Source organism: Sceloporus undulatus, chromosome 3, assembly GCF_019175285.1.
Source record: "Sceloporus undulatus isolate JIND9_A2432 ecotype Alabama chromosome 3, SceUnd_v1.1, whole genome shotgun sequence".
In the NCBI taxonomy this organism is placed as follows: domain Eukaryota; kingdom Metazoa; phylum Chordata; class Lepidosauria; order Squamata; family Phrynosomatidae; genus Sceloporus; species Sceloporus undulatus.
The window spans coordinates 202,298,390-202,325,583 of record NC_056524.1 but is presented as its reverse complement, the minus strand read 5'-3'; the positions used below and the strand labels follow the sequence as shown (position 1 = coordinate 202,325,583).

The 27,194-nt window shown below is 38.4% G+C and overlaps 1 protein-coding gene across 26 annotated transcripts in view; it reads left to right on the top strand.

Annotated features, from left to right (window-relative positions):
* TCF7L2 (transcription factor 7 like 2) overlaps positions 1–27,194 on the top strand; it is a 248,517-nt gene that overhangs the window by 204,806 nt on the left and 16,517 nt on the right. For 12 of the 26 annotated variants that reach the window (XM_042456236.1, XM_042456243.1, XM_042456235.1 and 9 more), the window contains exons 5-10: positions 1,964–2,096; positions 7,622–7,724; positions 10,994–11,080; positions 17,052–17,192; positions 19,072–19,231; positions 21,369–21,488. In XM_042456236.1, coding sequence (XP_042312170.1) covers positions 1,964–2,096; positions 7,622–7,724; positions 10,994–11,080; positions 17,052–17,192; positions 19,072–19,231; positions 21,369–21,488 — 744 coding nt within the window. The remainder of the gene's footprint in view (positions 1–1,963; positions 2,097–7,621; positions 7,725–10,993; positions 11,081–17,051; positions 17,193–19,071; positions 19,232–21,368; positions 21,489–27,194) is intronic. The other 14 variants (XM_042456238.1, XM_042456244.1, XM_042456246.1 and 11 more) reach the window with 3 other exon arrangements.

Sequence of the window (27,194 nt, the reverse complement as noted above, 5' to 3'; positions counted from 1 at the left end):
ATTATTATTATTATTATTATTATTATTATTATTATTATTATTATTATTATTAGAAACAAAAAATTTCAGATATTCTGCTGTAAAGAGTCCATTCCATTTTTTGGAATTGCTATTGCGAATCCAAGTTGAGGATAATTGTGAACACTCTGACAGCTCCTGGACTGAGGTGGCGCTCCTGTTCCTGATTCTTTTAATGTAATTCCTTTTACTTGATGTTAATGCAAATTGTTCCTTACTTAAAGTAATAAAAGGAAATGAAGACACATTTGAAAATGAAAGTTGACTCTAATCCATTCGTCATCTAATACTAGCCTCTTTATCTTTGCTGCTACGTAATCTGGTTAAATGTCCCTGTTGTAGGATTTTAGTGTAAATCCTCTATAGGGAATAGGGTTCATTTCCCCCCTCCCCCATCTTCTGTTGCAATTGGATTACTTGCAGTAAAATGGCTCAGTGATTTGCTTCTTTCTGTTTAATTTTTTTCTTGGTGAACTTGTGAATACAAGCTGTATCAGGTCATTCCCCCTTCCACACAAACATTTATGTTTTCTTTTTACATTATTTCTTTCCCTCTTTGCTTCTTTTTCTTTTGTGAATGAATAATAGCTTTTCATTGGTTTGAAACTTCTTCATTGGATTATGTTCTTTACAATTAGAAGTACGGGTTTAAGTGCCAGTTCCTATCCCACATCCCCTCACTTCCATTCAGGATTGCATGTTGTTGTGGTGTGATGAACCTGAACATTTCAGCACAGTCCTATACATGCCTGCTAATGAATAAGTCCCCTAGAATTCAGTGGGACATAACCTGCAGGTAAGTGTGTATAGGATTTCAGCCTTAGTCAGATCTCCTTGGCGATATGACAATGAATGTCTGGGTGTTCTGTACTGTTTAATAGACTAACTACTCCAAAATGACTTTTTCCTCTCCAGGCCATTTGGATTTTTACAAAACCACAAAATGATGCAGGGGATATATAAATGTAAATAAATGCTTCAGTGTAAAGAAGGAGTAGAGTTGAATGTAATCATACGCTGAAGATGAGATTAAAAAGGGCAGTAGGGGGAAAGTTGGTTGCTGCTTCTAGGGTTAAATTTTCCAGAGTCCAACTTTCTTTCTTTTAAAGATTTTTCCTTTAATTATCATTAGGGCAGGAGGAATGTTAACATGTTACTTGTATAGTAAGTGGACAATTGGCTCTGGCCTGTTCATGCCTGCTAATAATATAACTTTTGAACCACTGACACATAGGTCTCACTTGTGGCCAGTCTTGTGTGTCCTGGAATGAACTCTGCAGTGCACACATCTGACTGTGGATGTGATCTGTGTGTCAGCAGTTTAGATGTTACATTACTGGCAGCTGCTCCTAGTTGAAAGTGATCCTGCAATCTCCTATACTTGATAACAATCAATTGCTCCCTTAGGCTTCTTTATTTTGTGATAATAAAGCCCTCAGGATTTCACAGTGCAAGCAAGCATCATGCCTTAAATTAAACCCATTTAAAACAGAGGAACTGTAAACATCCTTTGTCCATAAGGGAAAGATTTCCCGAAGCAGTGCGTGGACACTCTACACAGTATGAAAAAAAATCTGTTTGATTCACAGTGATACAAGGAACAGAGCAATATATAAGAAAGAACCAGAGAGACTTTATTTTACAAGTCATTGGATGCAATCTATTATGATCCTTTGAATGACTTAATCTTGGTCAACCTTCCTAATAAAGAGATAGACTTCAAGGGCTAAAGATGTGTTAGCATTTTGTATAACAAAAGAAGAGTCAATAACTGAAAGTATTTTTGATGCATGATTGTGCTGTGTGTGTACTGTAAACATCTATAACTATTTTTATAGTGTTGTGCTTTGGTGTATGTTTCTGAACTGCTACCTTAACATTTATGCTGGATGCCTTTCTTAATGGAGCACTTTTCCAACACAATTTTCATTTTCTTTTTTCACAGTCTAACAAAGTCCCAGTTGTGCAGCACCCACACCATGTACATCCTCTTACGCCGCTTATTACATATAGCAATGAGCACTTCACACCAGGGAATCCTCCTCCACACTTACCAGCTGATGTAGATCCAAAAACAGGTAAGTTGAAAGGGTTATTGTGGAGAGATGCATGTGAGAAAGGGAAAGGCTTTGGGGAAGCAAATTTTCTGGAATATCATAGAGTTAAATCAACTGAGGAAAGTTTGTGGGGAAATAAGGGAGAGAATATGTGCTTAGGACTAAGTATAATAAAACAGCAGTTTTCAAATGACGAAAAATAAGCATGTTGGTTATAACATTGGACATAATTGTCTACAGAATTGACCTCAGGATGCGAGCCCTATCATTTAGGCCTCGATTCCATTTTAGTGATAACAAGTAAACAGAGATAACTACAGTGTGCTCCATTTTTAACATCCACGATTGATGTGATATATTGACTTAAACCAAATAAGGAAAACATCACTGTCCCCAGTGTTACACTCTTTCTTTTAAAATCACGTATAATACTATGTAGGTACCCACTATTCCAATGAGCTGCTGTTTTGAATACAGGTATAGCTAATTAAATAATTAACTACTTTAAAATCATGGAAAACTTTCCTAGAAAAGGAAAAAATTAAGTTTCCATGGTAAGACAAACAATGCAAATGATCTTACTAAGTTTTATGTACAGATTTTAAACAGAGATTAAACTCTATTTTAAAACAGTTTGTTCAGTGCTCTCCATTTCAGAGCAGTTTCTTGATCCTTGGTTTTTAAATTATGGTAATTAAGTGTTCTCTTATGCTATTTAGCTTTTCTCTTGGACAAAATAAGTCTGCCCCAATTATATCTGCACATTAACTAATCATTCTCTTTTTAAACAAACCAAAATTCTATGTGCAATTCCTGGGATTAGTTAGTCAATTTTACTGTGGGACTGTTCCAGAGATATTGTGCATAACCTTTAATCCCATGTTAAATGAACTCTCAAGTTCAAATTGTATACATGTCACAGGTTGGGACATTTTGCTGTTACACTGAGCTCCTCTGCTGCTTTTTTTTTTACTTGAGTCTAAAGGCTGATTATTGTATACATGGTGCTCTAAACCCTGCTTAGATGTATTAGTGTTAAAGATTGGGCTTGACTTACTTTGTTAACTAAAAAACTCTTGTTAGCCTGTTGCCCTAGAGAATGTAATAGTGTCAGTCTTTGTTCTTCAGACTGCACAGAGCCCTGAGAGAGCATGTGTTACTCTTCTTCTTCTTTTGGTTAGTCCAAATCCCTGCAAGTTAATTAAAAAGTAAATTTGAAACTGTGAATACATGTCAGAGCTTGTTAAGGAATTGCTGCAGTTGTGATTAACATATTTAGATAATGTATCCAAACTCACTTTGTGAATGAATGAAGTAGCACATCAATTTCGCCCCCTGCCTGCCACAGTTGGGCTACTTTTGGATTGCATTTAATGCTCATGTTGCATAGGTTTAAAAGGAGCCTCATCCATCCATCTTTGAGTATTGCAAGTTCATGGCAGCATAGTCTGACACCAATTCAAATAATGGTAGTACAGGGAATAGTCTTTAAATAGTTATCGTAAAACATATGATTAGTGTCTGTAGACTGTTTACTTTTCTTCTGTGAACATTCTTTCAAGTGTGCAAACAGCCCACTGTATAGTTAAATCCCAGTTAATCTGTTTGGTTTTTGTAATGGAGAAAAAGCTGCATCTGCCCAGAAATATCACACAGGAAGATTTCATTTAGAGATTAAAAGCTCCCTGAATGACTTTTTTTAAAAAAATGTTTTTTCAGCTTTCTATATAGTGTCTTTTCCTTTTAATGTTCTTAATTCTGTTTTTGCTATATTGTCAAGACCTGTGTTCCTTTGAGAAATCAACCTTATAAAATGTACTTGTTTGAGAAGCTTCAGGGATATGAGCAGTGCAGTCTGTACAGCTACATACTATTTAACCATTGGAAGCCCTGGAGATCCTACAGGGGTAGTTCTGAACAAAGTGTTTCAGTGATTTCATTCTTTAAATTTCTTTTGCCTGAAAGAACAGTATTATCTTTATTTTTTAAAAAAGCCCTCAACAAAGCCAAAGTAAATAATAATAATAATAATAATAATAATAATAATAATAAATTATTTTATTCAAGATTAGTACAGTGTGCCCGCGCCATACGTGGGCGCACTATATGTGGCTTCCTGCTTATGCGGAAGTCGCACAACAGTATAAACAATGAAGTGCACGCACGCACGCGCTGCACCACCACCACGTGCACACACACCCATTGTTTTCTATGGGGAACAAGCATATACAGATGTTTCCTTACGCGGGGGGACGGTCTGGAATGCATCCCCGCGTAAGGAGAGAGCCCACTGTATTGTAAAATGATTGTCAATTAAATGGTATTTAATAAATACCATTCTCTATTAGGGGTTTTTTTTTGTCATTTTTTGAGTGATTTCCAGGCTAAAAGGCATACAGGTAAAGCAGAAAGAAAGAAAGAAAGAAAGAAAGAAAGAAAGAAACCAAAAATCCCATCAGCTTGTCAAGTTAACACACAACAAACATGTTTTGAAATACATATTTCACACATGTTGATGGAGAACCAAGATTGGTTGATTCTGGCTACTCACTATATTCTTTGTGACAAATTTGAGAATACAATTTGTTATTGGTTGGCTTTGTTACTGGTTAGGGGGTGTTAAAAGTCTGGATATTTGCACCAAATTGGTCTATATTTTTTTGCTTATTTTATATTGAGCCAAATTGTGTATATATTTGTATAAATTAGTGTCTCTCAAGCAGTCAGTGAGGGACCAGCAATTTCCCCCCAGTGTGCCAGTGACTGATGCCATATTTATGCCCATTTCCTTCCTTCCTTCCTTTCCTGGAAACTCATGAAATACTAGTAGCCAATTGCTATGGACCAGCATCAGTTAATGAGTGATCACTGTGGCAGCAGCTGCACTGCAAAAATTTTGACAGCACTGTATCTGCCATGCTCATTGTTATAGAATTTTGGGATTAGTAGTTTTGTGAGAAATTTAGCCTTCTTTGTTATAGAGCTCTGTTACCACAACAAACTACAAATACCAGGATTTCATAGGCTGGAACTGTGGCAGTTAAAGTGGTGTCAAACTGCATTATTTCTGCAGTGCAGATCCAGTGTTTGAGTAGCACTGGTACAAGTTACAATCAATATGTTATTCTTATGGAAGCACAGTGCTCCCAATCTTTAGCCTGCATTACAAAATGGAATGTGAGATTTGTAGACATGTGCTGGATGTACTTCTTCTCTGATCCAGGAAACATATTCAGGGGTAGCCTCCTCTGATGTGTCACTTCGCAATATCCTTCTTTCTTAAGCCATTTTGAAGTACTTTACCTTTGACATGTTGTGTGCTCTTATCTCTGCTTTTTCTTTCTTCCTATATAAAACTAAGCATAGAGAATCTTATCTAGAGGGAAGGGTACCTCATTGGGCCAAATCTAATCAGTCCTGCTCCCATGTTTGCAATTTGCATAGGAAAAAAAAACTATTAAATTGACATTAACACAATCATGGACACAATATGGGACAATATGCAAATTGTAGGGGACACAATCATGGACACAATATGGGATAATATGCAAATTGTAAGGAAAACTTTGGGGATTATCACATGGAGGCACTTATGTGGGCGAAAAATTGCAGAACTGTTTCAGAAGCGCGAAGGTGGGACTGTCCATTGCACTTCTAAAACGTAATTGAGGCTTCCCACTTTCCTTCCGTCAACGAAGCGTTCATGGAGAAGCCAGGAGAAGCCACTTTTTGAATAATGGAATATCCCATTATTCAAAAAATGGCTTCTCCTGGCTTATTCATGAACGCTTTGTTGACAGAAGGAAAATGGGAAGCCTCGATTATGTTTTAGAAGTGCAACGGACGATCTCACCTTCACGCTTCTGAAACAGTTCTGCAACGTTTCGCCCGCGTAAGTGCCTCTGTGTGATAATCCCCATAAAAATCAGAGTGAAGACTAAAAGACTTTCTGTCCCATATTGTGTCCATGATTGTATTAATGTCTTATGTTAAGTTGAAACATTCAATGTGAATTGGTTTAATCTTTCCGATGTTGTACAGTGGGCCCTTGGTACCCACTGGGGTTTGGTTCCAAGTCCCTCCCCCCAGGTGGATACCAAGTCCCATTAAATACAATGGATAATAAAATGATGCCCCTTATGGCAAAATCAAGATTTGTTTTTTGGAATTTATATATTTTGAATATTTTCAAGCTATGGATAATAATAATAATAATAATAATAATAATAATAATAATAATAATAATAATAACAACAACAACAACAATAATAATAATAATCCATAGCTCAAAATATTCAAATAATAATAATAATAATAATAATAATAATTATTATTATTATTATTATTATTTATATCCCACTCCTCTTCAAAACGCAATCGGGGCAGATATGGAGGACCAACTGTATCTCCTGTTAATACAGACCCTTGGTCAATATAGCATTCTATATCTTATTCTAAGAGTTTAATTTTAGATTTAATAATGGGCAGAATAACCCAATATGGAGCTGGAGGTGAACTGATCCATCACTGTACATGTATTTAGCCTGCCTTGCATCACCCATGTCTTTGAAAGAAGCAAGGAGCAGGGATTGCTTCCCGCCCCCCTCTCCTCAGTATACAAAATGGCATAAATTATCATCCCTTCCCAGGGAAAAAGGAGTAATTTTGAATGGAGGGTGGTAGTCCAAAGCCACTTGCTTACCACTTGCTCCACAGTGGAGCATGCCTAAATATAGCTATGGCATTCTGTTTTGCCAACAGCCTGCTGGTGGAGAAGCCCAGAACATCATCCTAAACTTAGCCAGCCATCAGCTGAGTAATGGACTAAGATTTTACCCTTTGAGCCTTTTCTTAGTCATTAATGAACTTAGATTTGCTGATGTGTTCTCTAACACATAGTTTGAGATGGTACAAACAGTTGTACCATCCTGCATAGAGAACGTTGTGGAAAAAGCAGCTCAATGTTGTGGAAGAAGCAGCTGAAGAATGTTAAAGAGTATCAATGTATATTAAATAAATGTTTATTAAATAAATAAACTAACTCCAGTTCAAAACAAAACAAATGGTTAAAACACTGTGGGTGATATTGACTTGAGAAAGGAACCTTTGGAAGTAGAAAGACACCGCAGCCATAAAATGGTTTATTTTAAAAAGTACCTTTTCAGTGACCTGAAGGTGGCCGCACAAGGAGACGACACACATGATGGTACAAAATGAAAGTAGGGTGGGAGCCTCCATCCTTTTAAGACTTTGGAAGAACAAAGTCCTGCATGGTCTTTGACTGTGGGGAAGAAAACAGATCAAATGTCCTACTTCTCTAACAGAGTCTCATTTGCTTACTGTACTTAAGTAGGCCACTCTGGGGAGGATAGGTGAAGGCAGCAGGCCATGTCTTGAGAATAGGAAGTAGAGTTATAAAAGGCACAAAGTGTGGCACTTACGATGTAGAAATTTGTATGATTTTCCTGCCTCCTTTTTCTTTTCAAAATTCATTTTCTCCCCTGCCTTGACCCAATTTTATGATGCTTCCTTTTCCTCTTTCCTAGGAATTCCACGGCCTCCGCACCCTCCAGATATATCTCCTTATTATCCACTATCACCGGGCACTGTAGGGCAAATCCCCCATCCGCTAGGATGGTTAGTACCACAGTAAGGAGTTCCATTTTTCAAATCTTAATTTTTTATTTTTCATTTTTGTATATATGTGTATCTCCCTCTCTGTTCCTACTCCCCTCTCTCTGTAGATTGTCGCAGGGCAGGGGGGGTGGGTTCTTAATCATGCTTGTTTCTTTTTCCTGAAGCGTGTACAGTATATGGAGATAAGCATGTTTGCCAGATGCCAGTTTATGGTGTGGACAAATCAATAACTTGCTCAATAAAGATAAAATGAACAAAATGATGGGTCACAGACTGTTAAATGAGAGTGGAGTTTGCGCGCATCTTTCTGTTTGTCATAACTTCTGGTGACTCCTGAAGTTTAATTTTCAAACATTATAATGAGAATATGAAGAGAGGGAGGATAAAATTTCCTTCACGGGTTCATTCTAGTTCAACTGTTTTGGTTGGTCATATGTTTCATTGGTACTAGTTTCAGAAACACTGCATTTGCATGAAACTATTTTAAAAACCCTTTTAAGGCCTTGGGTTAATGTTTGTCATATTTTTAAGGGCTGAAAGGTGGTAAGAATAAAATGGAATCTAAGTGAGTAGATGAACACTTATAGGGAAAGCCTAACAGAGTATAAAATACATAACAATATAGAAGGAAACAAAAAACAAATCTTATTTTCCCTACTTACAATATGACCAACAACAAAACCATAAATTTTATCTTTAGATAATTTAGGCCTTGAATATTATAACCATACCCAGTCTGAAGTTATTTAAGCAGCCCTTCTAAATGTGTCATTGCAGTGTTCAGAAAGACTTATATATGAAGGGGAACAATTTGCGTTTAGATTTATAGATAGGAATCAGTGATACTGCAGTTGATTAGTTGATAATCGTCATTTACGTCTATGACCAAGGATGGGTGCAGCACAGTAATTGATCTCAATAATCTGAAAACAAAATTAAAGAGTTAACACTGTGCACCTTTGTATATAATTGTTTTCTGGCCTGTAACATGCCCAGTGTTCAAAGGTAGTTGAAATAAGATTACTTAAGATTTGCACAGCCTTGAAAAAGTCAACTGGCCAGCTGTTCAAAATTCACTGGCACCATTAGATACCACAGCAGATAGGTGCTTTTGATCATTATTTTGAGTCAGCCTTTTCCTTCTCCCCTTCATTCCTCCCCCTAATTTCATAGTTCTATCTCTTATTTTATTTTGTATTATTCATTTATCTTTTATAGCTCATAAACGTTTCTATGTGGCACATAGCTTAACAGGCAAACAATCTATTCGGAAATGGTACAAAGTATGAAAAAAGCCCATTTCATTTTATCACTATACGGTACTGTACTATACTGTACTGTACTATAAATAAATCAAAACGCATTTGCACAATTGGTGTTTGGAACCAGTGGGTTTCAAAATGTCTTCCTGGATACAGTTGTTTCCTTTTAGAGATAGAAATCCTCTAGATTACTGGTTGGATCCCTAAGGTTGTTGGCAAATGTTATACAGTGCATCCGTGCTATATGCGAGTGCACCATATGTGGCCTCCAGCCTAGGTGGAAGCTGCGTGGGGGTGAAAACAATGGCGCCCACAGCACGCACACTATGACACGCTGCAGATTCACACACCGCACCATGCTGCAGGCTCATGCCCCATTATTTTCAGTGGTGTGTGAGCATACACCCTTTTCCCCTTATGCGGCGGGGGGGGAGTCCAGAACAGATCCCCTTCATAAGGGAAGGGTCCACTGTAGTTTAAAAACCAAATGCTATTTGTTAGAGCTAGTTCACACTTGGGTGGGGAAGAAAGCTTGAAATGTGATATCACCACACTTGTGTGACTTCTCTGTGACAGTCAATTAAACAACACAATTGCTTTGGTTTATGTATACAAGTTGAGTTTCCCTTATCCGGAATTCTCAAATCCAAAATACTCCAAACCCAAAATTGTCCACATGGGTGACTTAGATGGTGATACCTTTACTTTTGTGTGTGCACGCTCAGTGTACACAAACTTTGTTTCATGCACAAAATTATTAAAATATTATGAATAAAATTACCTTCAGGCTGTGTGTATAAGGTGTATATGAAACATAAATGGATTTTATGTTTAGACTTGGGTCCCATCGCTAAGATATCTCATTATGTATATGCAAATATTCCAAAATCTAAAAAGAAATCCAAAATTGAAAAATATTTCTGGTCACAAGCATTTCAGATAAGGGAGGTTCAGATAGTGGAGGCTTGGTTGTACAATGTCTTGTCCTTCATTTGGCTTCCTCCATTATGCCTATGACCACAAGGAGATTCCAGAGAGTAAAAACTGCTTGCCTTTTCCTGGTTTTTATCATTAAAAATTATCAAGGGTTTCCACCCCCATTTTGTTCTCCTTGTACATATAGTTCAATTGTAACTTTCATGCAGCTTTTTGAAAGGCAAAAAATTGTAAATATCAAGTTCATTTAAAGGATTCAGCCTTGCAACTGATAGTCACTTTCACAATTTTCCATTAAACAAACATCGGATCTATTACATAGTAACACTGACAAGATAGGTTCAGCAGAACATTCTCAAAACGTACACACATTCCCCAAATAAAAACTTAGCCATTCAGTTGACACATTTGAAGGACAGATGAAAAGGACTAGCCAGCATAGATAAACCTCAATCAGAAAAAGTTGTGTAGCTTTCATGAGGATGCTGTTTTGCATGTTGCTGTATTTTTTAATTATTGTAATGAGGTATGATTGTCTATTGGTTACCCACAATACTTCTTGGGGACTCTCCCCCGGTAACTCTTGTCAACACTTGTTAATCTGACAAAAGGCTACAAATTAAGCTCTGTTAATTTAATGTTTTCTCACCGAGATCTAAATACCGAAAGAGGCCCAAAGCGCAACTGAAGTCCTTTGATTCACTGTACTTTATTTTGGTATAAATTTACATTCATTATTGTTTTCCTTTGGATGTGTAGCCCTCAATTAGTGTGATGGCTCCATTAAAGCAAGCAAGACTTCGCCTTTAATTATTACAACAAAACACCTAGTTTCAGCTTGGGGAGAGGGTCTCTGTTGACATAAGCAGAGGTTATAAAATTTAATTAGCCATTCATATCAGATTTATGGCATTCAAATTGTTCTGTGTTTCTTTCCTTTGATCCGTGCTGTACAATCCCCAAGATTTTTGTTCTGATCAAATGAGAATAAAGCTTACTGTGCAGAGAGATTTTTTTTTAAAAAAAAATCCCCAAAATACATACCCTATTGTTGTTTTACTCATTCTGTCTCCATCTTTTTAGGCAAGGTCAACCCGTCTATCCAATCACAACAGGGGGATTCCGACATCCCTACCCAACCGCTCTGACTGTCAATGCTTCTATGTCAAGGTGAGTTCAAAATATATGAGTCCAGAATTTGGGTCATCTGTTACTTCCCTTTACTATTCTTTACAGAGCCAAAAGGTCTTGCTAGAATATGAGCTGATTTAGTTATGCAATCAATGATCTTCCTTTTGGTTTTGGGAAGAAAAAGAAAATACCCTCCTTGTCATTCGTTCTCATAACAAAGCCCTTGCATTTATTCAAATTATTAACTAACTGGAGAAAAGCATCACAATAACCCTACGATACTGAGAAGCCAGGAGATTATGCTCCTTACAGGTTTTGCGCTCCTTTTACTGACCCTCATTTAAGAACTGAGGTTGCAGACTTTTATTATGCAAGGGAACTGAGAAGGAGGGATGTGACAATTTCTTCTCTTTCCCAAGTTCAAAACATTTTTCGTTGACATAAAAAGACCCACCAGATCCTCCCAAGGTTTAGAAGTATATATTTTCTCTCTCTGCCCCAACCTCCAATTAATTCCAGCTAATTTTCCAAGGACTGCTAGTTTTATTTACAAACTGCTTGGCAGCACTATGTTTAAGTAATCACTAATTGCTCCTAATGATAGTTTTATTCTCTGTTCATCTGATTTTCAGTCTAGTTAATTAAATCGGTGGAGGTTTAGACTTTCCTGATGGGCTGAAACAGCTAATCCATTTTGATGATGGCACATAATTAAATTAGCATGCATTACATAGCAAGCTTCCACATTCCCCCCATCTGCCCCCCTTCCTGAACCTTTCCAATCCCTCCAGTTAATACATGAGGGTTAGATTACTGAGGAAGAAGGCCTTGAAGATGCATAGGGCATGCAGGAGCCAAAAAGAAACTTCTGGCCTCATAATGCCTCTTATAAGCCTGCAAAGTGGGAAGGCAAAAGAAACCAAATCTACATATACAAATGTAATTAAAACCTGGATTCCTTCATGTTATTTCTCTTTTGCCTATGCAGAAAAGACAGGCCAGCTGGGAAGGTTTTTTTTTAAAGAGCCTTTTTAAAAAAATTGTAATGCTGTCCTGTTTATTTGTCTAGGGGGTGGTATTATTTTATTTTATTTTTCTAAGGATAAAAAAGTCAGAGAGGGAACGGGGAGATAAAAATTATATTCCTCAGATATAGCTTTATGAAAGGGATCTAGTTAAAAAGGGTATACAGCAAATTAAATACATTATTGTGATAATGGGACGACAGAAGTACAAGTCTATTATACTTATAGCAGTTATAGGAATTGTATGCTCCTTGCCCTGTTCTAGCACATCCTTTGATATTCATTCTATTCAGCAGCAGGGCCAGGACTTCTCAGAATTAAGTGATGGGTCATTATACTTTAAACACCATGGAGAAGCCTAGATTGGCAATTAAACAGCACTTGCTGACACTCGCTTGTGCCACTCTGTGACCCCCTTTAGATTGAGATGTTGGAGCTCGGGGCCCTCAGCCTGCTAAATTGGTAGCAGGCACTTCTCCTGACGAGGGCTGGCTCTGAAATCTGCCGGCTTCAAAGGGAGCAAGATCATGTATAAACCATAATGTGGGTGCACCGTGGCTCAAAAAAAGGGGGGGGGGAAAGGCAAGAATAGATGAAATGTTACAAGTGCAAGGGGAAAATGAGAGAATAATGACAAATCTAATGCAACTTAAAGGAGAATTGTTGCATGAAAAAATGCATCCCACTGCTTGTGCTTAAAATCAAGGCAGGCAGATGATATCCAGTTAACAGAAACATGTCAACAGTGAAGTAAAGTGAGAGTGAGTAAGACAGAAGCCCCTGAGACAAGCGGGAACAAAAAATTAGTTGTCCTTAACAAGTTACAGCTCATCATTATATTCTGGCTTGGAGCCATAAAAGCAGACAGGGGTATATAATGAGCTGCTTAGAATTTTTAGGGTGTTTATTGCAATTCCTATAATACTGATCTTCAGAAAGGAATTCCTCAAAGAGGTGTGTGTCATTATATAATATAATGCAGCTGAATATATGGGCACACAAACATACCACAAATAGCTTTTAAAAACACCTGTACAGACATAGAAGCATGCACACTAATATACACAAGAAATGCATCAAAGTATGCCCATCTTTATTTCGTTTGCCTGTATTTTTAATTTTATTTTACTCTTTAGTTCTTACATGAACATTTTCAAAATGCAATTATTACAATTAAAATGTACGCATTTGTATACATTGCTAAAAGCCTGCACATGTATTTGAATGTGCATGACACTATTACCTTCAGAGATTTAGGCTTGTCCTCCTTTGACATGCAAGAATACAGGATGTGTGACTTTTTAAGAACATGCCCTGTTCTATTGAATTATATAGAAGGGATGATTAATATTTCATAATTTTTTAACTGTGCCTTTTCATCTGGATGTAAATACTACAGTAATATGTCTCCCTGTCAGTGTCACTTCACCTATAGTTTCTAAGAGCCAAGTAATTCTTTCTTTTAAAATTGCTCTTGAGCAAACATCCCATCGTTGCCACCACTACTCAGCAAACTTAATAATCACTTCTTTTTATAATAGATCATAAAATTAAATTCTAGAAGAAAGTTATGTTAGTTGTTATAATCAGGAGTCCTTTGTAACTTGTTAAACCAAAACAAAATAGAGATTTTCTAAGATAGATCCTCCTTCATGGGATACGGGAAGTTATATGCTCTTCACTTCTTCAATTTTTTAAAAAAGGTTCTATACATTTCCTTCCTTTGTATTCCACTGAACTTTACCTTGCCACTCAATTATAGGCATTTCAGTGGACCTGGTTGTTGTTGTTGTTGTTGTTGTTGTAAAGTAGTGTAATATCTCAATTTTATTCTTGGCCTTTATTACTGTGTCTGTAGACTCATTTTCATGTTTTTTGATAATAGGGTGTAAGATTGTACGTAGTGGCTTTACACAAGTCCTCCTTATGATTAAGCGTTTAGGTGAAAAAGATTCTGTGAGGGAAAAAAATCTCTACTAGGAAAAATGTTCGCTGTCATGTTATCTCTGTGATGTGAGAACTTTCCATTTTGTTTCACATTGGAAGAATCTCCTTCATACAAACATTATAAATATGATCAAGACACCTGATGCTTTACTACATCAAAAGCAACGTAAAATTGGTCCTGACAATGACATTTCGGCAAGGCAGGAGTTCATTAGTAAACACAGCACATTTTTGAAACAATAGTACACCTGGTTTTCCACTCTTTGTCTTTGCCTCTTATCACAAAATCAAAATAAAGCCAATACAACAATTTCCTTACATTGCTCTTGCTCTAGATTTGGAGGGCTTTGGTGTGAACTGGCTACCACATGCTTTGCTTCAGTTCCTCAGCCCATTTGAGTGATCATTTGCAATTTTGTGTTGAAAGTGGATTCATGTTGCACATAATTTATCTATTAGCCTTAAAAAAAGGGAAAAAAAAGCAAACTATGAAGACTACAGATAATGTGCTCTGGGTCAAAAGCACAAGTTTTCCCAGCAAAGAAATTCTTGTTTAGATTTCTTGGTGGCCGTTGAGTTTTAGCATTATGCTTATTGCTGGTGCTTTTGAGTTTTGGCATCCTGGAGAAGAGCCCATTCTGACAACCCCATACTCATATTGCTGAAGGAATGTAGTCAGCCAAGGATTAGGAAGTCCATTGCAAATTTTTCCCCATGTTGCATAGTTAGCATACAAAACTGACTCCAAGAGGGCTTTACTGTATTTAACCAGGCTCCATAACCAGAACAAAGTAATCATCCATCACTCCATTTTCCATTGGGCATTGGTCTCGCAAGGGCTGCAAGATTTCTACCCCTTGTGCAGGAGTAGGGTTTTTCTTTCTTGCCATGATATCACCACAACCAGTGGTTTGATTTTCCTGTGGGGTAAAAGGATAGCATTTATTTAGTAGAAGGAAAATATGTGGATACTATTAGACCCCATTTATTTTATACCATTTAATCAGATATAGGCAGATATAGAAGCAGTACTGTAGCTGAACATTTCACAGCCTAGAATATTGGAAATTAGGGCTAACTATCCTTGTGCCCTAACTTTTGTGCTGGCATTGTGGCTGTGTCTCTGAATTAGTGAAGGTTTGGCTCTGGTGAAACTCACCTCCTGCCTTACCTTTGTCCATTCTTTTTTGGCTATTCAGCTGGTAAATCTTAGCCAGCAGAGAAGTTCTGCTGACAACAGATCTCTGAAATCAGCATTTCTGTAAAAAAAAGGAGAAATAAATTATCTGTTACTTTGTATGAGTTTGAACACATGAAGCTATTTTAATCTTGACTGTTTCAGATTGGAAATTGTGTTTATTGTTTAGTAAAAGATGACTATTGGAATATACTATGCAATCGCACTATTCCCATTAGAATTCAAGTTTCAGTTGTGTATCTCAGCTTCCTCTCATTGCATTGGGCATGCCACTTTTTTTCTTTTCAAACCTTTCCTGCTTTTCCTCTTTATCTCCCCCCCCCCCCCCCTTTTTAAAAAAAAATTCTGTTCACTCATATCCTGTGTACCTGTAATACAGGTGCTTCGTTCTATGACTTCCTGTGCAATATGCTTGAAAGAGATAGGCACACTTGTAGTATGGTGATATGCATCTCTACTTGTGATCCTTATTTAAGATCCTTTCTACCCTAATCTTGATTCTGACCTTGCTTTTAAGCCAAATAGCACCCAAATAATTTAAAGTTTGATTTTCTATACTGATGACATATTATAAGCCACAGGTTCTAATTTAAAGAAAGTACAGTGGTGCCTCGGGTTACGAAATTAATTCGTAACGCGGCCGCTTTCGTAACCCGAAAAGCCTTCGTAAGCCGAATTGCCATAGGCGCTAATGGGGAAAAGCCGCGATTCCGTGCGAAAAAGCCGAAAAAAGCACCAAAAGTTTTTTCGTAACCCGAAAAAACATTCGTAACCCGGAACAATGATTCCCTATGGGATTTTTTCGTATCCCGAAAATTTCGTAACCTGGGTATTTCGTATCCCGAGGTACCACTGTATAGCAATAGCAGCTTCATTTATATACCTCTTCATACCATACTAAGCAGTCTCTAGGCAGTTTACAACTGCAAGCTAATTGCCCCCAACAAGCTGAGTACAGTGGTACCCCGGGATACGAAAGCACCGCGTTACGAAATTTCCGGGATACGAAAAAATTCTATAGGAAAAAACTGTTCCGGGTTACGTTTTTTTTTCCGGCTTACGAAAAAAAAGTTTGGTGCTTTTCGGCGCTTTTTCGCACGAAATCGCGGCTTCCAGCGCTAGCGCCTATGGCTTTTTCGGCTAGCGAAAGATTTCGGGTTACGAAGGGCGCCGCGGAACGGATTATTTTCGTAACCCGGGGTACCACTGTACTCATTTTAGCCACCTCAGTAGGATGCAAGGCTGAGTAGACCCTGAGCCCCTGGCTGGTATTGAACTCACAACCTTATGGTTTGTGAATGAGTGGCTGCAGTACTGGTATTTAACTACTGCGTCACCATGACTCCTGGTTAATATATAGTTAATAAGATGAATATAGTTAATATATTGTTAATATATAGTCAATAAGATGAAGAACAGCACATAAATTGTGGTGGCATTAAAACTTTAATTAACTAGTAATATATAGCAACTCAACAGTCATCCTTTAATCCTTTCATATTCGAGGTTTAGATCAGAAATTCAAACTTCCAGGATTTGGTGTCCCACAATTTACTATGAGTAGTGTAGCTTTACATTCAGGTTGATGTAATGAAATTTTCATTATGTTTTCATCCATGCTCATGAACTGAACTGTTATATTTAAAGAGGATTTTAGAAATTCTAAAGTCTTCTCTTAGCATTGACAAAAAATGAATGATTGATTTTGATGAAAGTAGAAGAATCATGTTGTTAATTATTGCTGTCAGCTTTTGTATGCTTGTCTAGATTATGTGTGCTTATTATATGCGTGTACACACCCCTCCCCCTTCATTCATTTTTATTCTGACGATTTACACAGCTTCCTCTCCTCCAGGTTCCCTCCACACATGGTCCCACCACATCATAGTTTACATACGACTGGGATCCCTCATCCAGCCATAGTCACCCCAACAGTCAAACAAGAATCTTCCCAGAATGATGTTGGCTCACTCCATAGCTCGTAAGTTTGTTTTAATTCGTTACATTCAAAACTGTCTTTAAAATATTGATTCACGATATGTGGCAGCTTCCTGTGTTCTGTATCTTCCACCATAAATGTAGAAGTGAACACTGCTATTTCCTGTTCTTACTGGGCAGATAAGGGTCAGTATTCAAAGGGGATGTCTGCTGATGGACTTCCTTCCACCAACAAAATGAAGAAGAGGCAGTCTGCACTACCATACACCCAAAACCTTGTTTAGTAGGTTGAAAAATTACCTTGAGCCAGGTTGCAAGATCTCCTGGGGAATACAGGAAGGATGGGAGGGAAATAAGTTTCTGTTACATCAGCACAACAGTGCCAGTGTAACTTTGGATTTAGATCACTAGATGAAGTCAATTTACCTTCTGCATGCTAAAATGCAGGAGTGGAGCAAAATTTTCTGTGTTATGGGTGCTTTAGACTTGCTTTTATGAGCATGTCTGCTCAGAGTATGGTCTCCTCATTTCTTCTTCATGATCTGATATCAAATAATTTTAAGGAATACCACTCCATTTAGAAAACAAGTCTATTTCCTTCATTTAATGAGGGTCTGTGCATTTATGTATAGATATGTGGGCCTGTAGGCAAACATGTTTAATTTTTGAATGAACCAAGTTATTGAACAAAAATGTTAACAACTGAAGATATGTGGAATTACTTATCTGTATATTCATGATTTGATGACGACATAGTATACAACAACTCAGTGGTGATTCACTGTTATCTATTTTATATGCTAAATAATGGACATAATTCAGTTGGTCCAGATTACAATTAACCATGAGTGTGTGTATGTGTGTGTGCATGCATGTTTGCCTGCCTTCAAGTTGCCTGTCAAATTATGGGGACATCATGAATGTCATACCATTTTCTTAGGCAAGGAATACTCAGAGTTGGTTTTGCCAACCCCTGAAATGGTACCAAACTACAAATTCCAGGATTCTATAGGATGCAGCTGTGGAATCATAGTGTTATAACTGTGTAGTGTCCAAAGATCCCAGGTCTATGAGGCTTGAACACTGACAAGTGTCTTGAAGAAGAGCTCATCTTCTGTCAGTAGCAAGGCTGGAAAATACTTCTCTGCTTGAGATCTTAGAGATCTGCTGACAGTGGAGTAGCCAGTGAACCAGTAAACAAAGTTGAGAACTGTGCAGCATTCCTCACCATCGACTGTGCTGGCTAGGTCTGCTGTGAGTTGCAATCCAACAACCTCCATAGGGCCTTATGATTTCTGCCTTAGTATAAAATATGACATTCTCTGTTATTTGGTGATCCTGATCATTTAAAAAAAGGTTTGGATAATAATTTCTGGGAGGAATTAACTGACACAGAGAAAGCACAATATTGTTTAATTTAATACACCATCCCACAGTCTCCCACCAAATAATTTGTAATTTAAGGGGAGACCAAGAATCGTATCAAATGTTTCTGAGATTATTCAACAGCGATGCTTGGATTCGGGGGGGGGGGGGGACCCTTAGCAGTGGTCCTTAACTTTTTGGGGGTTTGCTCTGGTGGAAGTCATGCTGTGGTTATAATGTTACTGAATTAGGCCAAAAAAACACTCGACAGTTGGTAAGAGGAAGACCTGTGGAAGACGTCTGAGGCTAAAAGCAGACATTGATCTTGGAAATCATTTTCAAAAGCAGAAAAGAGCAGTCTTACACTTGACCAACTGGAAAAGTGGCCCTTGGGCCTGCTGCAGTTGCCCACTCTGTTGAATTTGAAGGGCAAAATAAAAGTCAGATTGCCCCTCGTGGTGTGATTTTAATTGTGAGGGAGAGATTGGATTAAGTGCATGGTAGAATTCAAAATGTGCTAAACAAATACCTTTTGTCTATTTCTGTCAACCATCCAGAAAACATCAGGACTCCAAAAAAGAAGAGGAGAAAAAGAAGCCACACATAAAGAAACCTCTTAATGCATTTATGTTGTATATGAAGGAAATGAGAGCAAAAGTTGTAGCAGAGTGCACATTGAAAGAGAGTGCAGCCATCAATCAAATTCTTGGTCGAAGGGTAGGTAACCAGTCCAAGAATGTCTGTGTAAGTTTATGTGTGGAAAGGAATGTTAAATGCAGCTAAAATAATGGGAAACAACCCACAGATCCACCTTAGTCATAAATAAGGCACTTGCCTGACCAACGGAACTAGAAGCAGTGCTTACTTGCAGTAGCACCCTCTTTTGTTGTAGGGTGCTAGGTTGTGAAACTTCCTTGTTTCAAGTCAAAGGAAACGGGGGATAAGGATAATGATTATGCTTATATGAGTGTCTGCACCATAGTTGCATAATACATCATCAGAAGGTCCTACTTTCTAGCTCTCCTTTGGTATTTCTACTCCCTAATCCTCCTTTGATATTGCTGTGGCCCAGTAATTTTCTGTGTTTCTAATTTATGTCTGTTCTAAGGCATATGTCAGCTCATCCAGCATATTGATTTCCTGCAACGCCAACATCCAAGCCAATATGTGCTATTGCACAATGGATGTTGTAGTTCAGCATATCTGGAAGACACCAGTTTGAGGAAGACAGGTATTTAATGTACCATTACCTACACATTTTTAGGAATGCTCTACACAGAAGGAAATCAAGTATGTTATTGAAGCTTAATCAGCCATTCTGTAGACAAAGGAAGGCTACATGTGAAATAAGAGCTGTAAGCTGCTGTGCATTTGGGAATGATTATACTATAGTTTCAGTCTGGAAGTTAGGTGGTTAAGGAAAGGCTATGCTACAGTGTTCAGACTGTGTGTTTGTATGTTTTTGGTTTGTCTGTTTCTGTGGGATGGGAGGAGGTATACCAGAGTTACAAAAACTGGTAAGTAAAGAAGGGAGACATGAGTTCAATACTTATATTACTGATGTTTCCCTCATGCCACATTCAAGTGCATATTGGTTAAGGATGCACCCTGTTTAGAGCCTTATACCGTTCCTTTTTCAGAAATGAAAGGTTTCATGTATATAACTGAGTATTATTATTATTATTAACCTTTATTTATGAAGCGCTGTAAATTTACACAGCGCTGTACATGCAATCTTTTTAGTTAGACGGTTCCCTGCCCTCGGGCTTACAATCTAAAAAGACATGACACAGAAGGAGAAGGGAGTGGTGGAGGGAGAGGGTAAGAGGTCCAGCAGTTCCCCTCTACCTCCGAGGCCTGGACAAAGCAGATGGACTGGAGGGAGGGCTTGGCTTCAAAATGGAAGGTTAATCCTCATCCAGGGAAAATACGAATTCCAAATTCTGAAATCCTTCAAAAACCAAAATGTTTTTCCATGGGTGGCTGAGATAGTGACACCTTTGCTTTCTGATGGTTCAATGTGTACAAACTTTGTTTAATGCCCCACATTATTAAAAAATATTGCATAAAATTATCTTCAGGCTATGTGTATAAAGGTATGAATTTCCTGTTTAGACTTGGCTCGTATCTCCAAGATATCTCATTTTGTACATATATGCAAATACAGATATTCTAAAATCTGGGGGGGGGGGACCCAAAATATGGAACATTTCTGATCCCGAGCATTTCAGACAGGGATACTCAACCCGTATTGTCTTAGCTAACTTAGATGGAGCAGAGTTATTAATACAGTGGACCCTTCTTATACGCTGGGGTTGGGTTCCAAGATCCCCCGTGGATAACAAAATCTGTGGACACTCAAGTCCCATTAAATATAATGACATAGAAAAATGGTGTCCCTTATAAAAAATGGAAAATCAAGGTTTGATATTTGAAATGTATACACTTTTGAACATTTTCAAACCATGGATGCTTCAATCCGTGTATAAGAAGGGTCGATTGTAGTTATTAATGTCACTCATTATGATTAATTTTAGCTCCTATAATTAGTTGAACTTTCCTGAAATCTGAATATAAATAGTCCCCCCCCCCCCCCACCTCCGCTGGTTTCCCTTTCACGGATTTGATGATTCACAGATCTGATTAATATGTTCTCCTTAGGAATTGACCATAGAGTCATGCTAGAGCGCCTAGGGAATCTCTAGGTCCTCCATGGCAATTCTGTGGTCAACTCTGGTTTTTCACTTTCTCATGGGGTAGGGTGCCCCAACCCCCACAATTATACCCTTTTTAGCTCATCTTACATTACTGACTTGCTGTTTTGTTTGTTGTTCTGTCTTTGTTCTCTCTTTAGTGGCATGCATTATCCAGAGAAGAGCAAGCTAAATATTATGAACTAGCCAGAAAGGAACGACAGCTCCACATGCAGCTTTACCCCGGCTGGTCCGCACGGGATAACTATGTAGGTGGCTATGTAGGTGGAATTTTTTTCAGTAGTAGAGCTTGTAGACAAGTATGCTGTAATCTGCTGAAGTACACCCACACATGGAAGACAAGCACTACCAATCCGGTAATTCTAGCGGATGTTTTGGTTTTTTTGCCAACTCAATTGGATACAATTGGCACTTATTTATCTGAGAATATGTCACTAGAGCTTGTGTGAGAGCAAAATTCTTGCAGCGTGTCCCCATCAGGACACCAGCTTTTGCATAATTACCAAAATAAAAGAAAAAGAGCTCCCTCTCTATTCTCACCCTTACCTCCTTCCTCAACCCTCCAAATTAGTGTCTTGTTGCAAACCTGTGTGAGAGTATAGTGGAAAGTGGAAGAATGGCTTACCCTAGCTTCAGAGAAGGACTGGCAAAGACTGTTGGAAGTCTTGCTCTCAAGTGGGGCTAAATAAATTATTCCACCCTCTACTCTTTGATATTATATTTTATTGCACTATTATCTGTCATAGTGATAATTTTTTAAATAATGCTTTTAATTGATGGTCTCTTTACCCAGTACTTTGTGATAGCTATCTGTATATCTAGTCATGTCATATTTCCATTTGCTGTGATTTAGCCCTTTGAGAGATTCTGAAGTTGGCTACTGTGGTTTCAGAGATCAGTGCTCTGAGCCAAGAGGAGAGAGCTGTGTGTAAAAACAGCCCTCCACATGCACAAAATAACTCTGACAGTGTATTGCCAACATGGATGAATTCAGAATGAGCACTGCACATCACTGTGTTCATCTGAGCTGTCTTGAAGTAGCTGGATGCATCTTTTGAAATGAAGGGGATGCTGACCTGCATCTGAAATCAGCACCTGATATGCATGACTTCTTGGCCATATGTGCACATTAAATGAATGTGGTACTTTGACAAGGAACTTGGAAATGTTATGTCCTGAACTGCACTTCCCAGAAAATCCCAGTCACCATGGCCAAGCTGAAGAATTGGGCAACTGAGGTCCAAAAAAGCTGCATTTTTTCATTTTTTTTCCAAGAATGGGAATATTTCCAAGATTAAATATTTTGTACCTGGTAGAAAATAACAAAAAAAACATAGAGCTTCCAAAAGACAGTTAGCTAATCACTGAGAACTGCTGATCATGTAAACTTAAACAGAACCCATATGTGTTTAGGACACCCATAGCTATGATATGATGATCAGCAGTGTCATCCATACATGCACTCACCAGCTTTGCTTGCCTTCTTGTTACACAATTCATTCTCAACATTGTAGCAGAATTAGTTCCAAAATGCACTAAGAATAAAATGCAAATGTGCATAAGTTTGGAAATGATAGTAATAACGTAAAAGGGATGCAATGTCCAGTGTCTTCACATATCAGGCCTACTAATTTGATGTTTAAACCAAGTGTTCAGCATGTGTTCTGAAAAGTTAGTAGAAGTAGACTTTGATGAGTCTCCTGGGCAGATAGTTCTTAGGAGAGTGGTAATTGAGGAAGAGCTGTTTTATGTCTTTCAGGCTGACCAGATGCAAAGGAAACACTTTAAGAATTATGTGGGAGAGGAAATTTCAGGAGGTGCTGCTTTATTCAAGCTTACATGAGAAGGTGCACCTCTGAAATTCTTTCTTCTGGTTATAATGGATACAAGATCCTGACCTCCTTTTGCATTTGGCCATTTTATTATCTTTTGCCAGTCTTACCTCCCTTACTACTGAGACTATTACATAGTGATATAATTAGATAGGCATTTTTATCGGTTCTATTGGGTTGTGCTTCCCCCCCCCCCTTAATCTGTTAAAAAGTGTTTATAAGTGCATACATGCATCTTTTCAAATGTTTTGTTGTTATGGGACTTAGGGATAGGTAAGAAACAACCAAAACAAACTGGCAGCTTCAGTCTGCTTCAAGCTGGCTTGGGGAGGGGGGCATGACATTTACATGCACCATGCCCCCAAGTCACCTGGAAGTTACCTCCAAGCGACTTGGGGGTGTGGCATTTAGATGTCATATGTGCCAGAGCCATCAAAACTGGTTTCAGAGGCAAAGGGGTGGCTTTTTCCCCGCCCCAAATAGGAGCAGATTTTTCCTGCTCTTATTTGGGGCAGAGGTTGGCTAGATTGGGGCCGTGCATTTGTTTACCATGGCCCCAATCCAGCCTAAACTGGAGTGGCTCCAAGCCACGCCATCGGGGCCATCTGTTTCACCCCAAAGTTGCTATTGACAGAGAGGTAGAAGAAGATGTGAGCCAGCATCATTTGACATTTCTTTACTGAAGGCAAACAAAATTGAAGTGTTGATTAAAAATCTGTCATCTGCATAAGCCATCATCATTCTCCCACAATCTTTTCTAAATTCTTGCTTTCTTTCCTTTTCTTTACTGTTCATCCTCCTTCTCAACTTTTCTTCCTCCTTAACTTCTTTAAAGCCAATTCTTATGACTTTCCATTACTTTCTCTGCTTTCAAACGTAAAGCTGTAGGTGTACACCCTCTTTTCTTTTTTTCTTTTTTTTTACAACTCAAGATAGCTCTTTCTCTATCTTTGACCTCATCCAATTCACAGCCCACAATTGGTGCTTTAAATGGGCTGGAATGAGGCCATCAGACCACAGGGCCAGTTCATTCATGGTACTCTGCAGGCTAATTTTCTCTGGGGAGTTCACAAGGGAGTAGTATTGGTACATGCCGTAATGCTTGAAAGATTTTCAGGAAAGGCTTTCTCTCCGCTTTGGTGTGACTGTGTCACTGACAGATGTGCATGTATGGTGTCTTAAATGTTTAGGACCTTTACATTTGTCCTCAGCGTGTGAGCACTGAAAATCCCTTTCTTCTCAAGCTAAAAAGGACAGGATAAGAAAGCTGATGCATCCCCAGCAGCTCGAGGCTCTATCCCCACCTGACCTTCAGGGGGAACCTTACTTTAGTAGGAGAGCTCAAGAGCTTTGGATCACACAAGCACATCATCTACAAGGGTTTTACTTTTCTCTCCATACCACTCAGAATTTTTGGAGTTTATTCCTTTCCACAGACTTTCTTTGGAACAGCATTCTGAGGAACATAGATAGGAAGTGGGTATATGGAATGTGGTGCATTTAAAAAATAGGAGACTCCTTTCACCTCCTTCAGATGTATCCCATACATAAAAGCATTTGCAATATCTTAATGATGCAAAGCTGGAAGCTTTTGTGTACGTTTCTCATTTTCCTTTCTTTTTTCCCTTTTAATAAGTATAGAGCAAATATTTACAAATGGAGTATTTGGATTATAAAAATTCACTAACTAATTTTTGTATTATTATTATTATCATCATTATTATCTAAAATGATACCTGTTCATAAAAAATTTGAATACTGTACTGCATCATAAAATGTGATATACTTAGATATAATGGGGGGAGGGGGCATTAAAGACAAAAATGAAACAAAAAATGTTCACTTTATATTCACCTCCGGAATTTTTAGGATCAGCCCAGGTTAGGTTCAGTTACAATATACTTAAAAGTGCTGGTTTCTATAGTCCCACAAATTGTAAAATAGAAAGTAACAATTTGTTAGAATCTAGAAGTTCCTATGAAAACCCCAGTACTATGAAGATATATCTTCTTACCAATTAAAATAGGAAGTCAGCTGTAGGATACAAGTTTGTTCGTGTTTTTTCTTACTTAAAATTGGGAATGCGGGAAGCCCAACTAAACTGATAATGTGACTAGGGATGGCATCTCTCCTCTAAATGCCTGCTTGGAGTCGGTAATGGGCTGGATGAGGGAAAACAGACTCAGTCTGAATCCAGAGGAAACGGAAGTACTCGTAATAGGTTCTCCTGGCCTGGAAAAGGAAATTTGTCCACCTGTCCTGAACGGGGTCACACTCCCCTTGAAGGACTCAGTTCGCAGTCTGGGGGTGCTTCTGGACTCGTCGCTCCACCTGACGTCTCAGGTGGATGCGATGGTCAGGAGCACCTGTTACCAGCTTCGGCTGATACGCCAGCTGCGACCCTACCTGGGCCGGGGGGACCTTGAAACGGTGGTACATGCTCTGGTAACCTCTCGGTTGGATTTCTGTAATGCGCTCTACATGGGGCAACCCTTGTACCAAACCCAGAAGCTTCAATTAGTACAGAACATGGCAGCTAGGTTGGTCACTGGATGTTCCAGGACTAGCCACATAACACCGATTCTGCAAGATCTTCATTGGCTGCCTGTCCGCTTCTGGGCACAATACAAGGTGTTGGTAATGACCTATAAAGCCCTAAATGGCTTGGGCCCAGGGTACTTGGAGGACCACCACTCCCTATATAATCCGCCCCGCACTCTCAGATCGGTCGGGAAGCAATTCTTAAGGGTTCCCAAGACGAGATACACCTCGTCTTCTCAAAGGGCATTTTCTGTTTCCGCCCTGCAGACCTGGAACTCACTTCCCGACGAGCTCCACTCTGTCACCTCCCTTGACCTGTTCAGAAAGAAACTTAAGACCTATCTCTTCCAACAAGCATTCCCCCATGTGCCTTGACATTTGTTATTCTCCCCCGTTATACAGTTGCTTATCCAGCTAGTTTGTTTCTTTGGTTTTATTCTTGTGAATTTTACTGTGCTTTATTACTGGGATGTTTTTATGATGTTTTTATATTGTATGTTTTTATATTGTATATTGCTGTATCCTGCTTTGATCATTTTTTGGAAAAGCGGGCTATAAATAAACAGTATTATTATTATTATTATTATTATTATTATTAAATGTATCTAAAAGTGGCTTTGAAGGATTTCAGGGTAGATGCTTTCATACCCTACCACAAGATACATAGTATGAATTAAGTCAGATCCTGCTTTTCTTCCATAATCAGGCAGACCAAGGGTATTTATGGTGGTATATCTGTTTCCCATATAGAAATAGAATTTATAACCATATAATAAAAGTTATTGGCAGTGGTTTTATATGGAATAAGGGAATCACTGCTCAGTACCTTCCATTATTAACTTGTAAAATGTATTATATCTGTTAGTTTTTTAAAAGGTAGTGGTGAAATTCATCAGAAATAGGTCTATAGCTGCTATCCATTGTAGCAAAAAATAATCTCCATATTCAGGTATGATATGATTTTTGCCAAATTCCAATAGCCCCTTGTTTATCAGATGTTGGATAGAAGCAATAGGACGGGGGGATGTCCAGCTGTTTCTGCACTGGCTGCTTGTAAGCTGTCTAGAAATACATGGAAGGGTATGCTTTCAGGCTGAACACTGACGCACATGAAGATGGTTGTGATAGAGCAGCACAATTCTTGTGATACTATAAAAACCAGGAATATTGAAAGGTAAGGAATGAAATATTTTTGACACATCGTCAAATATATCTCATCAAATAACTTGGATGGATGTTTCTATTTTAAATGCCAAAAGAGTGTGATGTTATGATTTAAGAGACTAGAAATATTAGGTAAGCTAAAATTGATTTGCCAGCCAGTCTGCTTGGAGAACTTGGGTGTTACAAGTTGCAGCTAGAAGAAAATGCTGAGAAATGAAGTGCTGCTATTGTGAGTTCAGTCCATTCCACTGTTTTCTTTCTTCCTGCTCCCTTTTCCCTTTAACCTTCTCCATCAGCCAGTAGGCATTTAATGCCCACTTAGACTGCATCTGCACTGCAGAAATAATCCAGGTTGACACCACTTTAAATGCAATGACTCAGTGCTGTAGAATTCTGGAATTTGTTGTGGCACCATAGTTCTCTGACAGA